The sequence below is a fragment of the Cucurbita moschata genome, unplaced genomic scaffold (genome assembly GCF_002738365.1).
Source record: "Cucurbita moschata cultivar Rifu unplaced genomic scaffold, Cmos_1.0 Cmo_Scf00013, whole genome shotgun sequence".
In the NCBI taxonomy this organism is placed as follows: Eukaryota; Viridiplantae; Streptophyta; class Magnoliopsida; order Cucurbitales; family Cucurbitaceae; genus Cucurbita; species Cucurbita moschata.
In genome coordinates, this window is record NW_019268529.1 from 2564775 (window position 1) to 2579731 (window position 14957).

General features: G+C 37.4%; 3 protein-coding genes across 3 annotated transcripts in view; all 3 read left to right on the top strand.

Moving 5' to 3' along the window:
* Nucleotides 1–1234: 1234 nt before the first annotated feature.
* Nucleotides 1235–2912, top strand: LOC111451562 (UDP-glycosyltransferase 84B2-like). Its single transcript, XM_023092038.1, has 2 exons — nucleotides 1235–2335; nucleotides 2458–2912. Exons 1-2 carry the CDS (start codon nucleotides 1241–1243, stop codon nucleotides 2827–2829), a joined length of 1467 nt encoding a protein of 488 aa, XP_022947806.1. The 5' UTR covers nucleotides 1235–1240; the 3' UTR covers nucleotides 2830–2912.
* Nucleotides 2913–5017: 2105 nt separating this feature from the next.
* LOC111451642 (UDP-glycosyltransferase 84B2-like) lies at nucleotides 5018–7078 on the top strand. The gene is made up of 2 exons (XM_023092123.1): nucleotides 5018–6083; nucleotides 6646–7078. The coding sequence occupies exons 1-2, from the start codon at nucleotides 5025–5027 to the stop codon at nucleotides 7042–7044; spliced, it is 1458 nt and encodes a 485-aa protein (XP_022947891.1). The 5' UTR covers nucleotides 5018–5024; the 3' UTR covers nucleotides 7045–7078.
* Nucleotides 7079–9758: 2680 nt separating this feature from the next.
* Nucleotides 9759–14957, top strand: part of LOC111451500 (probable cadmium/zinc-transporting ATPase HMA1, chloroplastic) — a 13289-nt gene continuing 8090 nt past the window's right edge. The window contains exons 1-6 of the mRNA XM_023091950.1: nucleotides 9759–10465; nucleotides 10932–11082; nucleotides 11164–11348; nucleotides 12422–12568; nucleotides 13185–13380; nucleotides 14560–14672. Of these exons, the coding sequence (XP_022947718.1) occupies nucleotides 9986–10465; nucleotides 10932–11082; nucleotides 11164–11348; nucleotides 12422–12568; nucleotides 13185–13380; nucleotides 14560–14672 (1272 nt within the window). The 5' untranslated portion in view covers nucleotides 9759–9985. The remainder of the gene's footprint in view (nucleotides 10466–10931; nucleotides 11083–11163; nucleotides 11349–12421; nucleotides 12569–13184; nucleotides 13381–14559; nucleotides 14673–14957) is intronic.

Here is a 14957-nt window from a genome sequence, read left to right on the forward strand (position 1 = left end):
AGGATGCATACGAGGAGCTATCGTCGGTGTTGCATAGCCCCGAGAGAGGGTCGCTTACCCGCACTAATTGGTTGTAATTGCATTTAATAAAATATAGGTTAATGTTGAACTTGTAAAGAGTTAATTCTGCATTGTAAAGTTAAATGCATAGTAATAACCTTAGGTTAAACTGGAAAATTTATGGTCATCACAACTCATTAAAGTAATTCCGCATTAAATGTACAGTAATAGTCTTAGGTTAAATAAGAAAATTTAGGGTCGTCACAACTCATTAAGGTAATTCTGCATTAAATGTAAAACTAAATGTACAGTAATACCCTTAGGTTAAATAGGGAAGTTTAGGGTCGTCACAACTCATTAAAGTAATTCCGCATTAAATGTACAGTAATAGTCTTAGGTTAAATAAGGAAATTTAGGGTTGTCACAACTCATTAAAGTAATTCCGCATTAAATGTAAAGCTAAATGTACAGTAATACCCTTAGGTTAAATAAGAAAATTTAGGGTCGTCACAACTCATTAAAGTAATTCCGCATTGAATGTATAGTAATACCCTTAGATTAAATAGGAAAATCTAGGGTCGTCACAACTCATTAAAATAATTCTGCATTAAATGTACGGTAATAGTCTTAGGTTAAATAAGGAAATTTATGGTCGTCACAACTCATTAGAGCAATTCTGCATTAAATGTAAAATTAAAAGTATAGTAATGATCTTAGATTAAATAGAAAAATTTAAGGTCGTTACATATGATGAGGTCGAGTATGAACCGACAATACCCATCATTCATTACTGTAGTAATGCAAGCTAACTAAGTCTAAAGAACAGAAAAATTAGTTTACTTAGAGATGAGATATAATCTGCAACACGAAAACTCGATGAACAACTTCTAACTCTGATTATATCTATGACAAGCAAGAGAATCACTTAGAACTTCGAGACCTCCCTAAAAGTTTAGATAGGTATAGATCTTAGACCTTAGACCTGAACTTTGTAAAGCTTAGAGAAAAACCCGTGGTAAGTTACTAGGACTAAATGCGATGAAAGCCTATAAGTACGTTGATTACCTGGTGAAACAAAGGGGTGTAAAAGTAGCTTACATCATCCGTTACAACAAGTAGCTTACATCATCATCCGACAATACTTTGTCTAAAAAAAAGAAGAAAACAATGGGTAGCAATATATAAACTCACCATCTCCACTTAACCTTTTCCAACCAAAAACATAGAAGTTTGATAAACAATGGTGCTCCATCAAAACATCCATGTTCTCATGACCACACTTGCCTTACAAGGCCATCTAAACCCTATGCTTAAGTTCGCTAAAATCCTCGTCACAAAAGGCATTCATGTTACCATTGCCACCACCGAGCTAGCCCGACACAACATTCTCAAACACACTACAACAGCACCAGCCACTAACGACGATGCCGATGCCGATGCCACCATGCCATCAATCAAACTCGAGTTCTTCTCGGACGGACTCGACGTTGACTTCAACCGTCAAAGTAACTATGACTATTGGGTCGAAACACTAGAAACCGAAGGCAGAAAAAACTTTTCAAATCTCGTCACGAAATTATCCGAACGCACAAAATTCTCGTGCCTAATCATCCACCAATTTGTGCCTTGGTTCATACCGGTCGCGAAAGAAAACAACCTCCCTTGCGTCGCGCTTTGGATCCAGCCATGTGCTCTCTACTCTATCTATTACCATTTCTTCAACAAACTCAACGATTTCGCCATTTTACAAAACTCGAATGAGACTCTCCAATTACCCGGTATGCCGTTACTCAACTTCGACGACATCCCTACCTTCATCTTCCCCAACGCTCACCTCGCCATCCAAAAGGTCCTCTCTGATTTTTTCGCCTTTTTGGGTGATGTGAAGTGGGTCTTGGGGGCTTCCTTTTACGAGCTGGAGGAGGAGGTTGTGGAGTCCATACGCGGGGTTGTTCGGCCGATGCTTTATCCTATCGGTCCATTAGTGTCGCCGTTTTTATTTGGGAAGGAGAAGGAGGAGGAGGAGGAGGAAGAGAGGGACTTTGGGCTGAGCGTAGACATGTGGAAGGCGGATGATTCTTGCTTGCAATGGCTCGATGGGCAGGATTTAGGGTCGGTTGTTTATGTGTCCTTTGGGAGTGTTGTTGTTTTGTCTCAGGACCAAATGGACAATGTTGCTAATGGGTTGTTGATGAGTGGCAAGCCATTTCTTTGGGTGTTCAAACGGCCCTCGTCGGAGAAGGAATCTACCGATGGTACTGTTCGGCTGCCGGATGGCTTTCTTGAGGCTGCTGGCCGGAGGGGGATGGTCGTCAATTGGTGCTCTCAAGAAAAGGTTTGTTTAATATCTTCTTTTTTTTATTTACAAATGTTAAGTGTGTTCGGTGACAATTACCAAATAGTTCAAAAGTGTATAATTTCATACTGTTATGGAAAGTCATTCTCTTTTGTACTTAGGTTCTGAAGCACAAAGCAGTAGGTTGCTTCATGACTCATTGCGGGTGGAACTCAACGCTAGAGACGGTGGTGGCCAGGGTTCCGGTGATAGCATTTCCGGAGTGGGCGGATCAACCTACGAATGCTAGATTGTTGACGGATGTTTTCAAGATGGGTGTGAGAATAAGGAAGGGAGATGAGGGAATTGTTAGTTCAAAAGAGGTGGAGAGATGCATATGGGAGATGACCGACGGCCCGAACGCGACGGCAATGGCGAAAAGGGCGGGTGAGCTGATGGAGGCAGGCAAAAGAGCGGTGGAGGACGGTGGTTCTTCTCATCGAAATCTTGATCTTTTTATAGCTGACATTGTTGGCAAAAAGGACACGACATAAGTGCATGCAAATCTTGAGATTGCATCAACATGCATGTTTTTTTTTTTTTTTATCTACAATAGTCATCTGAGAATAAAAAGAAATGCCAACTCAAAAATTTTGAAAGAACCTATCATCATCAGTATCTCAATTTCAATTCAAACATGAATTTAGAATCAAATTTAAATAATAAAATTAATATGAAATTAATATATAACTATTCATGTGAGAAAGTTTAATCATCACTTACCTATCACATTTCTCAATTTCTCAATTAATAATTAATGATTAATTTTAGTTTAATGACTATTCAAAATCATTTATCAAATATTGGACTAAATGCATCCATTTAAGACTTAAAAGATATTAAATACATATTAAATATTAATTTCTAAATTTATTATAAAATCTTAGAATTTCATTTTTATTTTTTAATAAAAATTTCATTTATCAAATATTGTACTTTTCTTCGAGACTTAGATGGAAGTTCTTAATATGGTAGTTCTTAATATGGTGGAATACCTCCGCGTAGGTCAATGTTACAAATTTCGAGGGATAAGTCAAGCCAATCTCAGAAAGTTAAAATGGTCAAGGGTCGATAATGATAAATATCGAAGCTTTATGTAAAATGGTCCAGGGTCGATAATGATGAATCTAAAAGACAGATATGGATCACATGTAGAAGTCGAATATTGGCATCATTTTGGGATGGTAAAGACAAACCAGGTGGGTTCTTCAAATTGTGAATAAGGCAGTTAAATAAAGCTCTGTGGCGTGGTGTAACTGTGTATCATAAAGTTAATTTAAAGCTCTTTTTGTTTTGTTTTGTTTTAGAGCTTACTCCTAATAATTATTGTTCAAACAAATTACTATTTTTCAAAGTCAATTGCATGCACTTGTCCACTACATTTATAATTATATATGTTAAAGTAATAAAAATATATTTCATAAAAAGAAAGTTTATTAAAATCTAAAAAGTCAATAACCAGTCATGTTTCAGAAGCCTCAATCCCTCCTCCACACTCATCTATGAGAACTATTCAACTCGGTTGTGGTTGGGGAATGCAAAGACATACAACATGAATGAGACCTATCATTTTAGAATCATATTCCCTTAGGTGACTATCCTAATCGAGTCATCGGATGTGTATTACTACTCTACACATTGTCCATACGTGCGAATATGGACCCACCAGACAATTTGCATGCCTCCTAAGCCTCATACTAGTCGGGCTAGCATTTCTAGTGCTGTCGTTGGACACCTAGAAGGAGTAGTGACCGTTGTAGTATCATGTTAAACATGAAGGTCATTTTCCTTTTCATAGTGTACGCGTTCGTACTCATCATAAGAGAAAAATATCTCGATGCATGTGACAGATGATTATGCATGACGTCCCAACATTTTTACATTAATTAAATCATGTAAACAACCCTTTTAATTTTTCTTTCATATCATATCATTTTAAGGCTGGAGTTGTGCATCATATCAAAACACTTTGTTACATATCAGTCATGCCATACATCTATCATATCATGTCATGCAACACATCATAATCTTCGATATACCGTATAGTTCAAAATATCATATCATTCAACATATAGTATAGTTCAACATGTCACATCATAACATGTCTCATATCATCGATTATCTCATATCATAAATATCTCATACGTATCAAATATATGACACGTGCAAAGCCACGGACACGTGTCACCATACATAAAACAAAATTCTAACTATGCCAATAGTAAGATCATTTACTTGGAGGGCCTTGGCCAACGTTCTATCTTATACTCAAATGCACTTGATTTTGTCCTTCGAAGTTTGTTCCAAGGTCCCAAGAGCATAATTGCATGTGTTTGCATTAGCATGATCCCTATAGTGGGGTCAGTTACTGAATATTCTTCCAAATACTCAAATCCTGTGTCAGTTACTGAGTATTCTTTCAAATATTCAAATCCTGTGCCATATCATTTTTCAGGGAAAGGCAAGACACCCATGTACGAATGACAGTTGAATTTTTAAATTTCTAGTCTTAGGTTATAATAGATCGTTTGCGTTTCATTATTTAAATTATTTCATTTGTAATTGTTTTTGTTTTAATTTATTTTTTAGAATTTTAAAGTGTTCTTAAAAAAAGAAAAAAACTAGCAATATATAAACTCATCATCTCTCCTTAACCATTTCCAACCCTTACATAGAAATTTCAGAAACAATGGCGCTCCATCAAAACATCCATGTTCTCATGGCCACACCAGCCGTACATAGCCATCTAAACCCCATGCTCAAGTTAGCCAAATGCCTCATCACAAAAGGCATTCACGTTACCATCGCCACCACCGAGCCAGCCCGCCACAGCATGCTCAAACACACTACAACCGCCGATGCCAACGCTACCAACCCGTCAATCCAATTCGAGTTCTTCTCCGACGGACTCGACCTCGACTTCGACCGTCACAGTAACTACGACTATTGGATCGACGTCGTAAGAACCAAAGGCTGCAAAAACTTATCAGACCTCATTGTCAAATTATCCCAACGCACAAAATTCTCTTGCCTAATCCTCCACCAATTCAATCCTTTTTTCATACCCGTCGCCAAACAAAACAACCTCCCTTGCGTTGTGCTTTGGATCCATCCTTGTGCCCTCTACTCTATCTATTACCATTTCTTCAACAAACTCGACGATTTCACCATTTTACAAAACCCGAACGAGGCTCTCCGATTACCCGGTTTGCCGTTACTCGACTTCGACGACCTCCCTTCCTTCATCCTCCCCAAGGCTCATCCCAGCCTCCAAAAACTCATCTCTGATTTTTTCACCTTTTTGGGCGACGTGAAGTGGATTCTTGGGGATTCCTTTTACGAGCTGGAGGAGGAGGTTTTGGAGTCCATGAGCGGGGTTGTTCGGCCGATGGTTTTTCCGATCGGGCCGTTGGTGTCGCCGTTTTTATTGGGGAAGGAGGAGGAGGAGAAGAAGGAAGAGAGGGACTATGGGTTGAGCGTAGACATGTGGGTGGCGGATGATTCTTGCTTGCAATGGCTCGATGGGCAGGATTTAGGGTCGGTTGTTTATGTGTCGTTTGGGAGTCTTATTGTTTTGTCTCAGGAGAAAATTGACAATATTGCTAACGGGTTGTGGATGAGTGGGAAGCCATTTCTTTGGGTGTTAAAGCGACCGTCGCCGGAGGAGTCTACTGTTCGACTACCGGATGGGTTTCTCGAGGCTACTAGCGGGAGAAGGCTCGTCGTGAATTGGTGCCCTCAAGAACAGGTTTGTTTAACATTGTTGAGAATTGTTGGGAGTGTGTCCCACATTAGCTAATTTAGAGAATGATCATCAATTTATAAGTGAGGGAATACATCTCCATTAGTACGAGGTATTTAGAGAAGCCCAAAGTAAAGCTTCCTAATATGGTATCATAGTCATGCCCTAAACTTAGCCATGTCAATAGAATCCTCAAATATCAAACAAAGAATTGTGAACCTCGAAGGTGTAGTCAAAGTGACTAAAGTGAGGGCTTCAGAGAAAGGAGTCGAGCTTCGATTAAGGGGAGGATTGTTGATGATTTCCGGGAGTGAGTCCCATATTGGCTAATTTAGGGAATGATCACGGGTTTATAACAAATATGTCATCAAAAGTAAAGCCATGAGAGCTTATGCTCAAATTAGACAATATCATACATTACTCGTGATTCTGAATGCACGTCTTGTTTTTTATTTAGAAATGTTAGTGTTTTGTTTGGTATATAACTTTTTTTCTTGGAAATGAAGGCTAATAAATTATGACTTGATGAAGGGAATATTTAGTGTTTTGTACGTGTATTCTTAACAAGGTTCTCAAGCACAAAGCGGTTGGTTGCTTCCTAACTCATTGTGGGTGGAGCTCAACGCTAGAGACGGTGGTTGCCGGAGTTCCAGTGATAGCACTTCCGGAGTGGACGGATCAACCTACGAATGCCAAATTGTTGACGGATGTTTTCAAGATGGGTGTGAGGATGAGGAAGGGAGATGGTGGAATTGTTAGTTCAAAAGAGGTGGAGAGATGCATATGGGAGATGACCGATGGCCCGAACGCGACGGCAATGGCGAAAAGGGCGGCTGAGCTGATGGAGGCGGGCAAAAGAGCGGTGGAGGACGGTGGTTCTTCTCACCGGAATCTTGATCTGTTTATAGCTGACATTGTTGGCAAAAATGTGACGGCGGAAGTGCATGCAAACGCTGAGATTGCATGAACATGCATTTTTTTTTCTTTTTTTTGCGAAATAAGAAAATACCCCACATGAACCCTAAACCCAAAAAACACTTTCTAACGACTCCAGGTCGACATTTCGGTTGATCCGACTTGGATCTGATATGCTCGAACCCTTTTCTTCTTGTTTCAACTCTTCGAAAGTGTGTAAGGTTAGCATGACTACTTTCCGCTCGTTTAAATTTTTTGAGTCAAATTTAAATTACTAGAAATTAGTTTAAATTATTTTATGTAAAAGGAGGAATAAATTATTTATGCAAAATTAGACTTAGTTTAAATTATTAGGAGTAATTTTAAATTATTTTATGCAAAATTAGATGAGACAATTCAAACAGTAGAATTTTAATTACGATGGTTAGACTCGTTAGGTATAATTAAATTTCAAAGAGCAGTGTTAAACTAGCATCAAGGAGTCATAGTAGCTTCGGTCTAGGTCAACAAAGTAAGTGGTCTTACTATTGATTCGGTTGGAAGACTTGTCTTATATATGATAACACGTGTCCAGTAGCCCTTACACGTGTCGTGTATGTTTATATGATATTATGATGTGTTATGATAATGATGTTGCAACGACCCTAGATTTTCTAGTAACCTAGAGTCGTTATCGTCATCATAACATAATCATTTTATGTGACAATAAGCGTTTAAACTTCATCGTAGAACATAAACTTCTTGTTTCTTTATAAAAGTAAAATTTTCATTACTATTTTAATCAAATTTCAATATGCATGAATGTGTCTAAATGTTTTAAATTTTACTAATTTTTCTTATTTTCCACATCGGTAAGTAACAGTCCATGGCTCGAGTCCCTAAAAAAAGTGGGTCGTTACAAATTGATATTAGAGCTCTAGGTTGATATATTTTGTAGACTGTCTAGATACTCAAGTCCCTCAAAAAGTGGGTTGTTACAAATTGGTATTAGAGCTCTAGGTTATAGATTTTGTAGACTATCTAGATAGAGTTCTAGAGTTCTTTATAGCCAGGCTCCACTATACCCCGCCGTGACGAAGTAAATGCAGTTAACATGAAACTCATATGAATTGATTTATTCATGTATCTCGATTCGCTATGGTTTAATCTTAATGGTTTACATGATTAGACAATTTGAGAATGAGTAAGTATGACACATAAACCGAACTTGTTTGGTAAATGATTGGTTACGATGACATAGAAGAGATTTTCCACTACTTGAGGTAGAGGCGAACAATCCAAGGGGCCAGCTCGGGGAACGTTGGCCAAGGAACTCTGGGACGAGGAACGCCTCAAGTCGAGGTACCTAGGCAAGAGATGTCCCTGCATCTATTAAGATAATGAGAAATGTAGTATCTTTATTTTCCATATTGCAATTAGTAGATACCTAAACCAATGAGAATTGCTGAGCAAGTCGGAGGAGATGGTCGTGGTAGTAGGAGTCCGAGACACTGACAGAGAGAAAACAAATGGACGTAGCACCATAGAACATGCACGTTAGAAGAGCTTCAAAAGTTCAACTTCCCTAGAATATGATGTATAGACTTAAAGATCAATGCTTTTCTCTAAGACCTAAGATTGTGAGTTCGATACGACACCTTGATGTCTAAGTATCACTTCATGGAAAGAATCGAGCCTAGCCTACCTATACCTAAAATCACCTAGTACCTCCTATCTTCCGCTACGCCTTGAGCTCCGTATTAATTTTATTCTTCCATTTAACCTAATAGTTTTAAGGAAATTTATAAACTAACTTAATCTATAAATCTTTTTTATTTGAAATTAATCCAACAAAAAAAAATATGATGAATTGAATTGTTCCAATTTTTTTAAGTTATCAAATTTAAAAAGGACTTGGAGCTAGAGCAGTGGACATAGAGATGTGCATGGGATAGGACGGGGACAGGAAGCCTTTCCCATCCCACCACCTATTTCATCTGCTGTCTCTACGAAAATTCCTCATTTATTCCTATAGGGATTGGATGGACTTCTCCTTACCCAAGGTTATATACTGTGAGCCGTTGTTGTTTCTCTCTTTCTTGTTTATATAACGTCTCTTTCAAAAATCTCTCCTTACCCTCGTTTTCTAAAACCTTCTCTTAAACCGAGGCCAGAGGCTCGAGCATACGTCACTTAGCTGTAGGGGATGCAAGAACAAATTGGCTTAGCTCACTTGTGGTTAGAAAGTGAGTGCCGCACAATCGCAAGTCCACGTGTCAAGATTATGTAATTTTTAGAAGTTTATTTTTATTTTTATTTTTTTAAAATTATTTGGAAATTTCATATTTCAATATAATATTTATTAAAAAAAGATAAAATAAATCTTAATAAATTTCTAAAATCCTAATAAATTTAAAATTTTTTGTGCTTTGAAAGATTTTCAAATTCAACTTTTTATTAAGAATTTTTAAAAACAATTTTTTTTAATTATGTCTACTTAATAAAGTTTTTAATAGGTCTAGTTAATCACTAAATTTAAATAAAATAAAAAATATATATAATAAATTAATATATTTAATAAGTACCAACATAATTTCTAAAAACTAAAAATTTATTGTTACAACCTTCTCTAATAATTAAAAATAATAATTAAAAAAATATAGAATGTAATTTTAGTTTAAATATTAAAATCAGAATCTTAAAATTAATTAATTAATTAATTTTTTAATATATCCATGTATAATTTATATGACTTGCCCGACTCCGTTCCCCATTCCATTGGAATTGTGGATCTCCACCCGATTTGGAGGGGTCCCTGGTGAAGTGGACATGTGGAAGTGAGATTATGATGCCAACATTGTGATGCCATCGTTGCAATTTGGAAACTGCAATTTATTCAACACATTCAATTCAGTTCAATCTCTGGTCAAATCAAATTCTGTCTCTCAGTTTCCCTCTCCATATGAACTGAATTCAACTGCGCATGAACGCAAGATTTCTGGTCTCTTCACCATATGGGAACCCTCTCCTTCCCAATTGCGTCCTCCAAACCCCGCCTGTTACCGTCTCGGAGCCGAATTGCATTTTCAAACCCTTCTCTTCAACCATCTTTCCCTTCTTCTGCGTTTTCCGTACCTAATTTTCCCAATCTCCACCTTCGGCGGCTTGTTCTCTGCGCCACAGCGGCAAATGATCATTCCAATCACGATGAACACCATCGTGTTCATAATCATCACCATGGTCACCACCATCACCATGGTCACCACCATTGCGATCATGATGCGGAGCTGACTGGGCCTCAGAGAGCGCTGATTGGATTCGCTAAAGCTATTAGATGGACGGACTTGGCGAATTATTTGAGGGAACATTTGCAATTATGTTGCTGCTCAATGGCTTTGTTTGTAGCTGCTGCTGTTTGCCCTTATTTGGTGCCGAAACCATTTGTGAAGCCTTGCCAAAATGCTCTCATTGCCATTGCTTTTCCTTTGGTCGGGGTATGGATCTCTTCCACTTCAACATTTTCTTCTTTTTGCAATTGCTTGAATGAATGTGATTGTTGTAAATTTAGTCCTGAATCCATTCTATATTTAAAACTTCTTGATGTTAATGTGGTTTTTATAATTCTGGAACTACTACGAGTTGTCAAGGTATAATAAACTGTTGATTTGGTACAGTTCTAACTCGAAAATTTGGGTGTTCACCTGGTGATGGTTCATATCAATTAATCGATTCACATGATTTAAGATGAAAGTACTGTTACGAGGACGAAAAGAGTGGAGATGGAAATGAAGCCTCAGTTTTACTTTTCTTTTCTTTTCCCCAAGCGTCTATTTTAAATTCTTTATCTATAAGACCTTTCTTTCTCCGGGGATAGCCTACCTTCCTTTTTGTTTCTCTATATATTATGATATTTCTTTATAAAAACTTGTTATGTATCTAATTTATGCCACTGCTTGTTAGGTCTCCTCATCCCTTGATGCTTTAACTGATATTAGTGGAGGAAAAGTAAACATCCATGTACTTATGGCTCTTGCAGCCTTTGCATCCATCTTTATGGGGAACGCCTTGGAAGGAGGGATATTGCTTGGCATGTTTAATTTGTCTCACATTGGTAAGAAATTCAATGCTAGCACAGCTGAATTACCTAGACTTGTTGTCGACCTTAACTTGACAATTTTAATGGTGATTGTAGCGGAAGAGTATTTTATAAGTCGTGCAATGATTGATGTCAAAGAGTTGAAGGAAAGTTATCCAGATTCTGCCCTTGTTTTAGATACAAATGAGGGTAAGCTTCCAAATATTGCAGATTTGTCCTACCAGAAGGTGCCTGTCCATGATGTACAAGTGGACTCCTATCTATTGGTTGGTGCTGGTGAGGTATGTGATTTCAAATTTTTGCCATTACGTTGAACAATTATCTAGAGAAAATGAATTAAGCACAATGCCTTCACAAGATACAAAAGCTGTATTTTTCTTTTTAGTTCTTATTTTCAAGCTTCAAATCTGATAATATGGCTTGTAATCTTTGTCATTGGATGTTGCTTTGAGAGAAGATGCACATTGGAGCTGATCTTACTGATTTAGATTGACATTGAGGCTACTCTTGACTATTCTTTTGAGGAAGTTGTTGGTTTGAGGGGAGCTAAACCTACCAATGACCGAAACCTGATACTGTGGAGTGACTATGGGTATGGGTGTATCAAGAAAGGGGATGGGATTGTGCAAACAACTGATCAAAGATTTGTTTATTCTACCCTTCGATGGTGCTGAGGGTATCCCTGGGAGCACAATGGCTATCCATGCTGGGTGGAGTTCGACCCAACTCTCATTAGCCACTCTGACCATAACTCAGATTCTCTGAGTGGTACAAAGCGGTGCATCCCTCGAGGCACAACGAGGTTAGTCTATCCCACACTGGACCTTCACGCTCCCCAACTGTCGGACATGGCTTAGGACTCACTTGACATACCTTGACAACTAGCTTTTGCATACTCTTGCCTGCATCTCTCAAGGCACAATGGGGTTGGGCTATCCCACACTAGACCCTCTCGTGCCCCTACTGTCAGACTTAGCCTAGGACTCACTTGATGTCCCATGACTATTAGCTTTGGCATACTCTCCCCTCAGCTACTGGAGCACGCCCAACTCTCATTAGCCACTTCGACCACAATACATATTTTGTGAGCTTCTCATAACGGTGCACCCTTGGGATGAGGCTCGCAAGCCTACCATGGAATTGACTCATCGTGACACTAACCCCACCAATAGCGAAGTCTAAAATCTCTGTGACTTAACTTTCTCGCTTGTTGGCAATTTTGAAGCTGTAGAAATAATTTTTTTCCAATGCACAATTTCTATGAGTAGCTGCTCTCACAGTTTGTGTGCCTAAATTTAATCAATTTTGTTACAATTTGTTGACATGATCATAATGGAAACTTGTATTTTACTAGTCTGTTCCTGTAGATTGTGAAGTTTTCCAAGGTAGTGCTACAGTCACTATTGAGCACCTAACAGGTGAAATCAAACCTTTGGAGATTACGGTGGGAGACAGAGTTCCTGGTGGTGCAAGAAACTTGGATGGTAGGATAATCGTTAAGGTATGCTTGTATCCTTTTCTTAGATGTAATTTAATTCCTTCAATTTAACATTGCTTCTTAAGATTTAAAGTTTACTTGTTGAGTTCAACAATGTGTAAGGAGAATTTGAACCTCTAAATCTCTTGGTCAAGGATATATGTGTTAACGGCTTAACCAGTTTGACTATTAAAAGCTTACTAGTTTGAATCTGATTTCCAGTTAAACAATGAAAATCTTTTACCGTTCTTCCTGCTCAGAAGAAACCACCAAAGGCCTTTACAATTTTTGAAACATATTTGAAAGAAGTTTATATATGTTGCCTGTTTTCTCATGAAAATTAAATTAATTTTTTTTATATATATATATAAAAAAAAAAAAAAACAGCTTACTGGTTTGAAACTGATTGCCAGTTAAACAAAGGAAATCTTTTACTGTTTTTTTACATGCTCAGAAGAAATCACAAAAGGCTTTTTCAATTTTTGAAGACATTTTTTTAAAGAAGCTTATAGATAGATAGATTGCCTACATTTATTTGTTGCTCTTTTCCTTCCAATGGTTGAAATCTGAGAGTTCCCAATGATTCGACTTTTGTATTGGATTTGCAAGTTCACCCGGTTAAGTTTGAAACTTGATGCAGGCCACAAAGACCTGGAAAGAGTCGACGTTGAGCCGAATAGTGAACTTGACTGAAGAGGCACAACTGAATAAACCAAGACTTCAGAGGTGGCTGGATGAATTTGGCGAGCATTATAGCAAAGCAGTTGTGGTTTTGTCCATTGCTGTTGCGCTTGTTGGTCCAATGTTATTCAAGTGGCCATTTATTGGTACATCAGGTAATCATCAAAGTTTTTAATAATTTATGCCTACAATAATTATTGCTATATGATATTGCTAGAACCTCTTAGGCATATGTTGTTATATGGTTTAAAAATTGCATTTACTCCTTCCGTATGCAAAGTGTTCCTTTAAAAAAAAGTAAAATAAAAGAATTAAAATAAATAAATTAATATGGTTTATAAATTGGATCACAAGTATTAGTTATGGATTCAAATTTGACAAGTTTTAAAAAAATGAGAAAGAAATGGTTTTTTTTTTTTTATTTTTTATTTTTTATATTGCAATTAGGATGTGAACATGGGAGTTCCAACCTTACCCCACGGACCAATCATGTGCAAACCTTCCCGGTCATCTGTTATTTTGGTATCGCGGCATCTTTGGTATTGTATCATATCAATAAATACCTAAAACAATTAATTGTAGAATGCTATTAGAATAGTAAGGGGATATTAGTAATTAGTTAGGATTTGACTATAAAGAGTAGTGGATGAGATGAAGATAGCATCAGTTTAGTTGGCTTAGGCTTGAGTATACTCAACAGAGGGGAGGGTCCAGGAGTTATCTTTCGATATTTTCTGTATTATCAATCTTTGATGTCTATCGTAGTGGTATGCCACTTAACAAAGATTAATTTCCTAAGCTTGGGGACAACGTTAAAGCTCTTTGCGAATGGAAAGGAATGGCTAGTTATGGCTGGGAGAAAGAAGAGCATTTTTTAATAAGTTTGAATATGTTTATTTTTTAGAACCTCCTAGCATAAATACTAGCTTTTGACAAAATTATTATTAGCTTCAATATGATCCAAAAATGAACTTAAACAACTCAATTTCTGCAGTTTTCCCTCATTCAAAATCAACAAGTTTGTGACATCTCCTACTTGGACCTTTCCGTCATAGTATGTGGTTCAGATGGTGTTATTTAGTTGAATTATTATTCAAAGAATATCAATTAGATTCACTTAACCTAACTTATAGCTTGTGGTAATGATCTTCTGACCTTAATGTAGGTTCTGTTACAAGTTCACTAGGTGAATTTCTTACATTTCTATGGTTCTCCATTCCTCTCTTCGCCTCTTTATCTAACATGTCTTTATTTACTTTTCTCAATTGTGATTTGATGATTTTTCTTCGACTACAAATTATCCTATCTGGTATGATGCCTATTTAATTCTTTAGCTTGTAGAGGATCGGTTTACAGAGCTCTAGGCCTCATGGTAGCAGCATCACCTTGTGCTTTGGCCGTTGCACCATTGGCTTATGCTATTGCAATTAGTTCCTGTGCAAGAAAGGTATAACTAAATCAATTGATCATAAAACGATCTGAACTACTTGCACTTTATTGAGCAGTCAAGTGAACAAATTTTGCCCCATAATATATAAGATGACAAATATCCTTCCGCTTCTCTGAATAATGATATAAGCTTTTTGATATTTCCAGTGTTCTACAAACTACTTTAATATCTTGGTTCCATTTTTTTTACAACAAAGATTATCTACCCTTGAACGTATGGTATATGATATTCTTGATTTTCAATCTTTTCTCCCCTTCACCCCCCCCCCCCCCCCCCCCCCCA

What these genes read in the sequence shown, in the direction of transcription:
- LOC111451562 (XM_023092038.1), top strand. Translation starts at nt 1,241, where the DNA reads ATGGTGCTCCATCAAAACATCCATGTTCTCATGACCACACTTGCCTTA. An exon ending in ATTGGTGCTCTCAAGAAAAG is followed by an intron (nt 2,336 to 2,457) that starts GTTTGTTTAATA and finishes TTTTGTACTTAG; the next exon opens with GTTCTGAAGCACAAAGCAGT.
- LOC111451642 (XM_023092123.1), top strand. Translation starts at nt 5,025, where the DNA reads ATGGCGCTCCATCAAAACATCCATGTTCTCATGGCCACACCAGCCGTA. An exon ending in ATTGGTGCCCTCAAGAACAG is followed by an intron (nt 6,084 to 6,645) that starts GTTTGTTTAACA and finishes ATTCTTAACAAG; the next exon opens with GTTCTCAAGCACAAAGCGGT.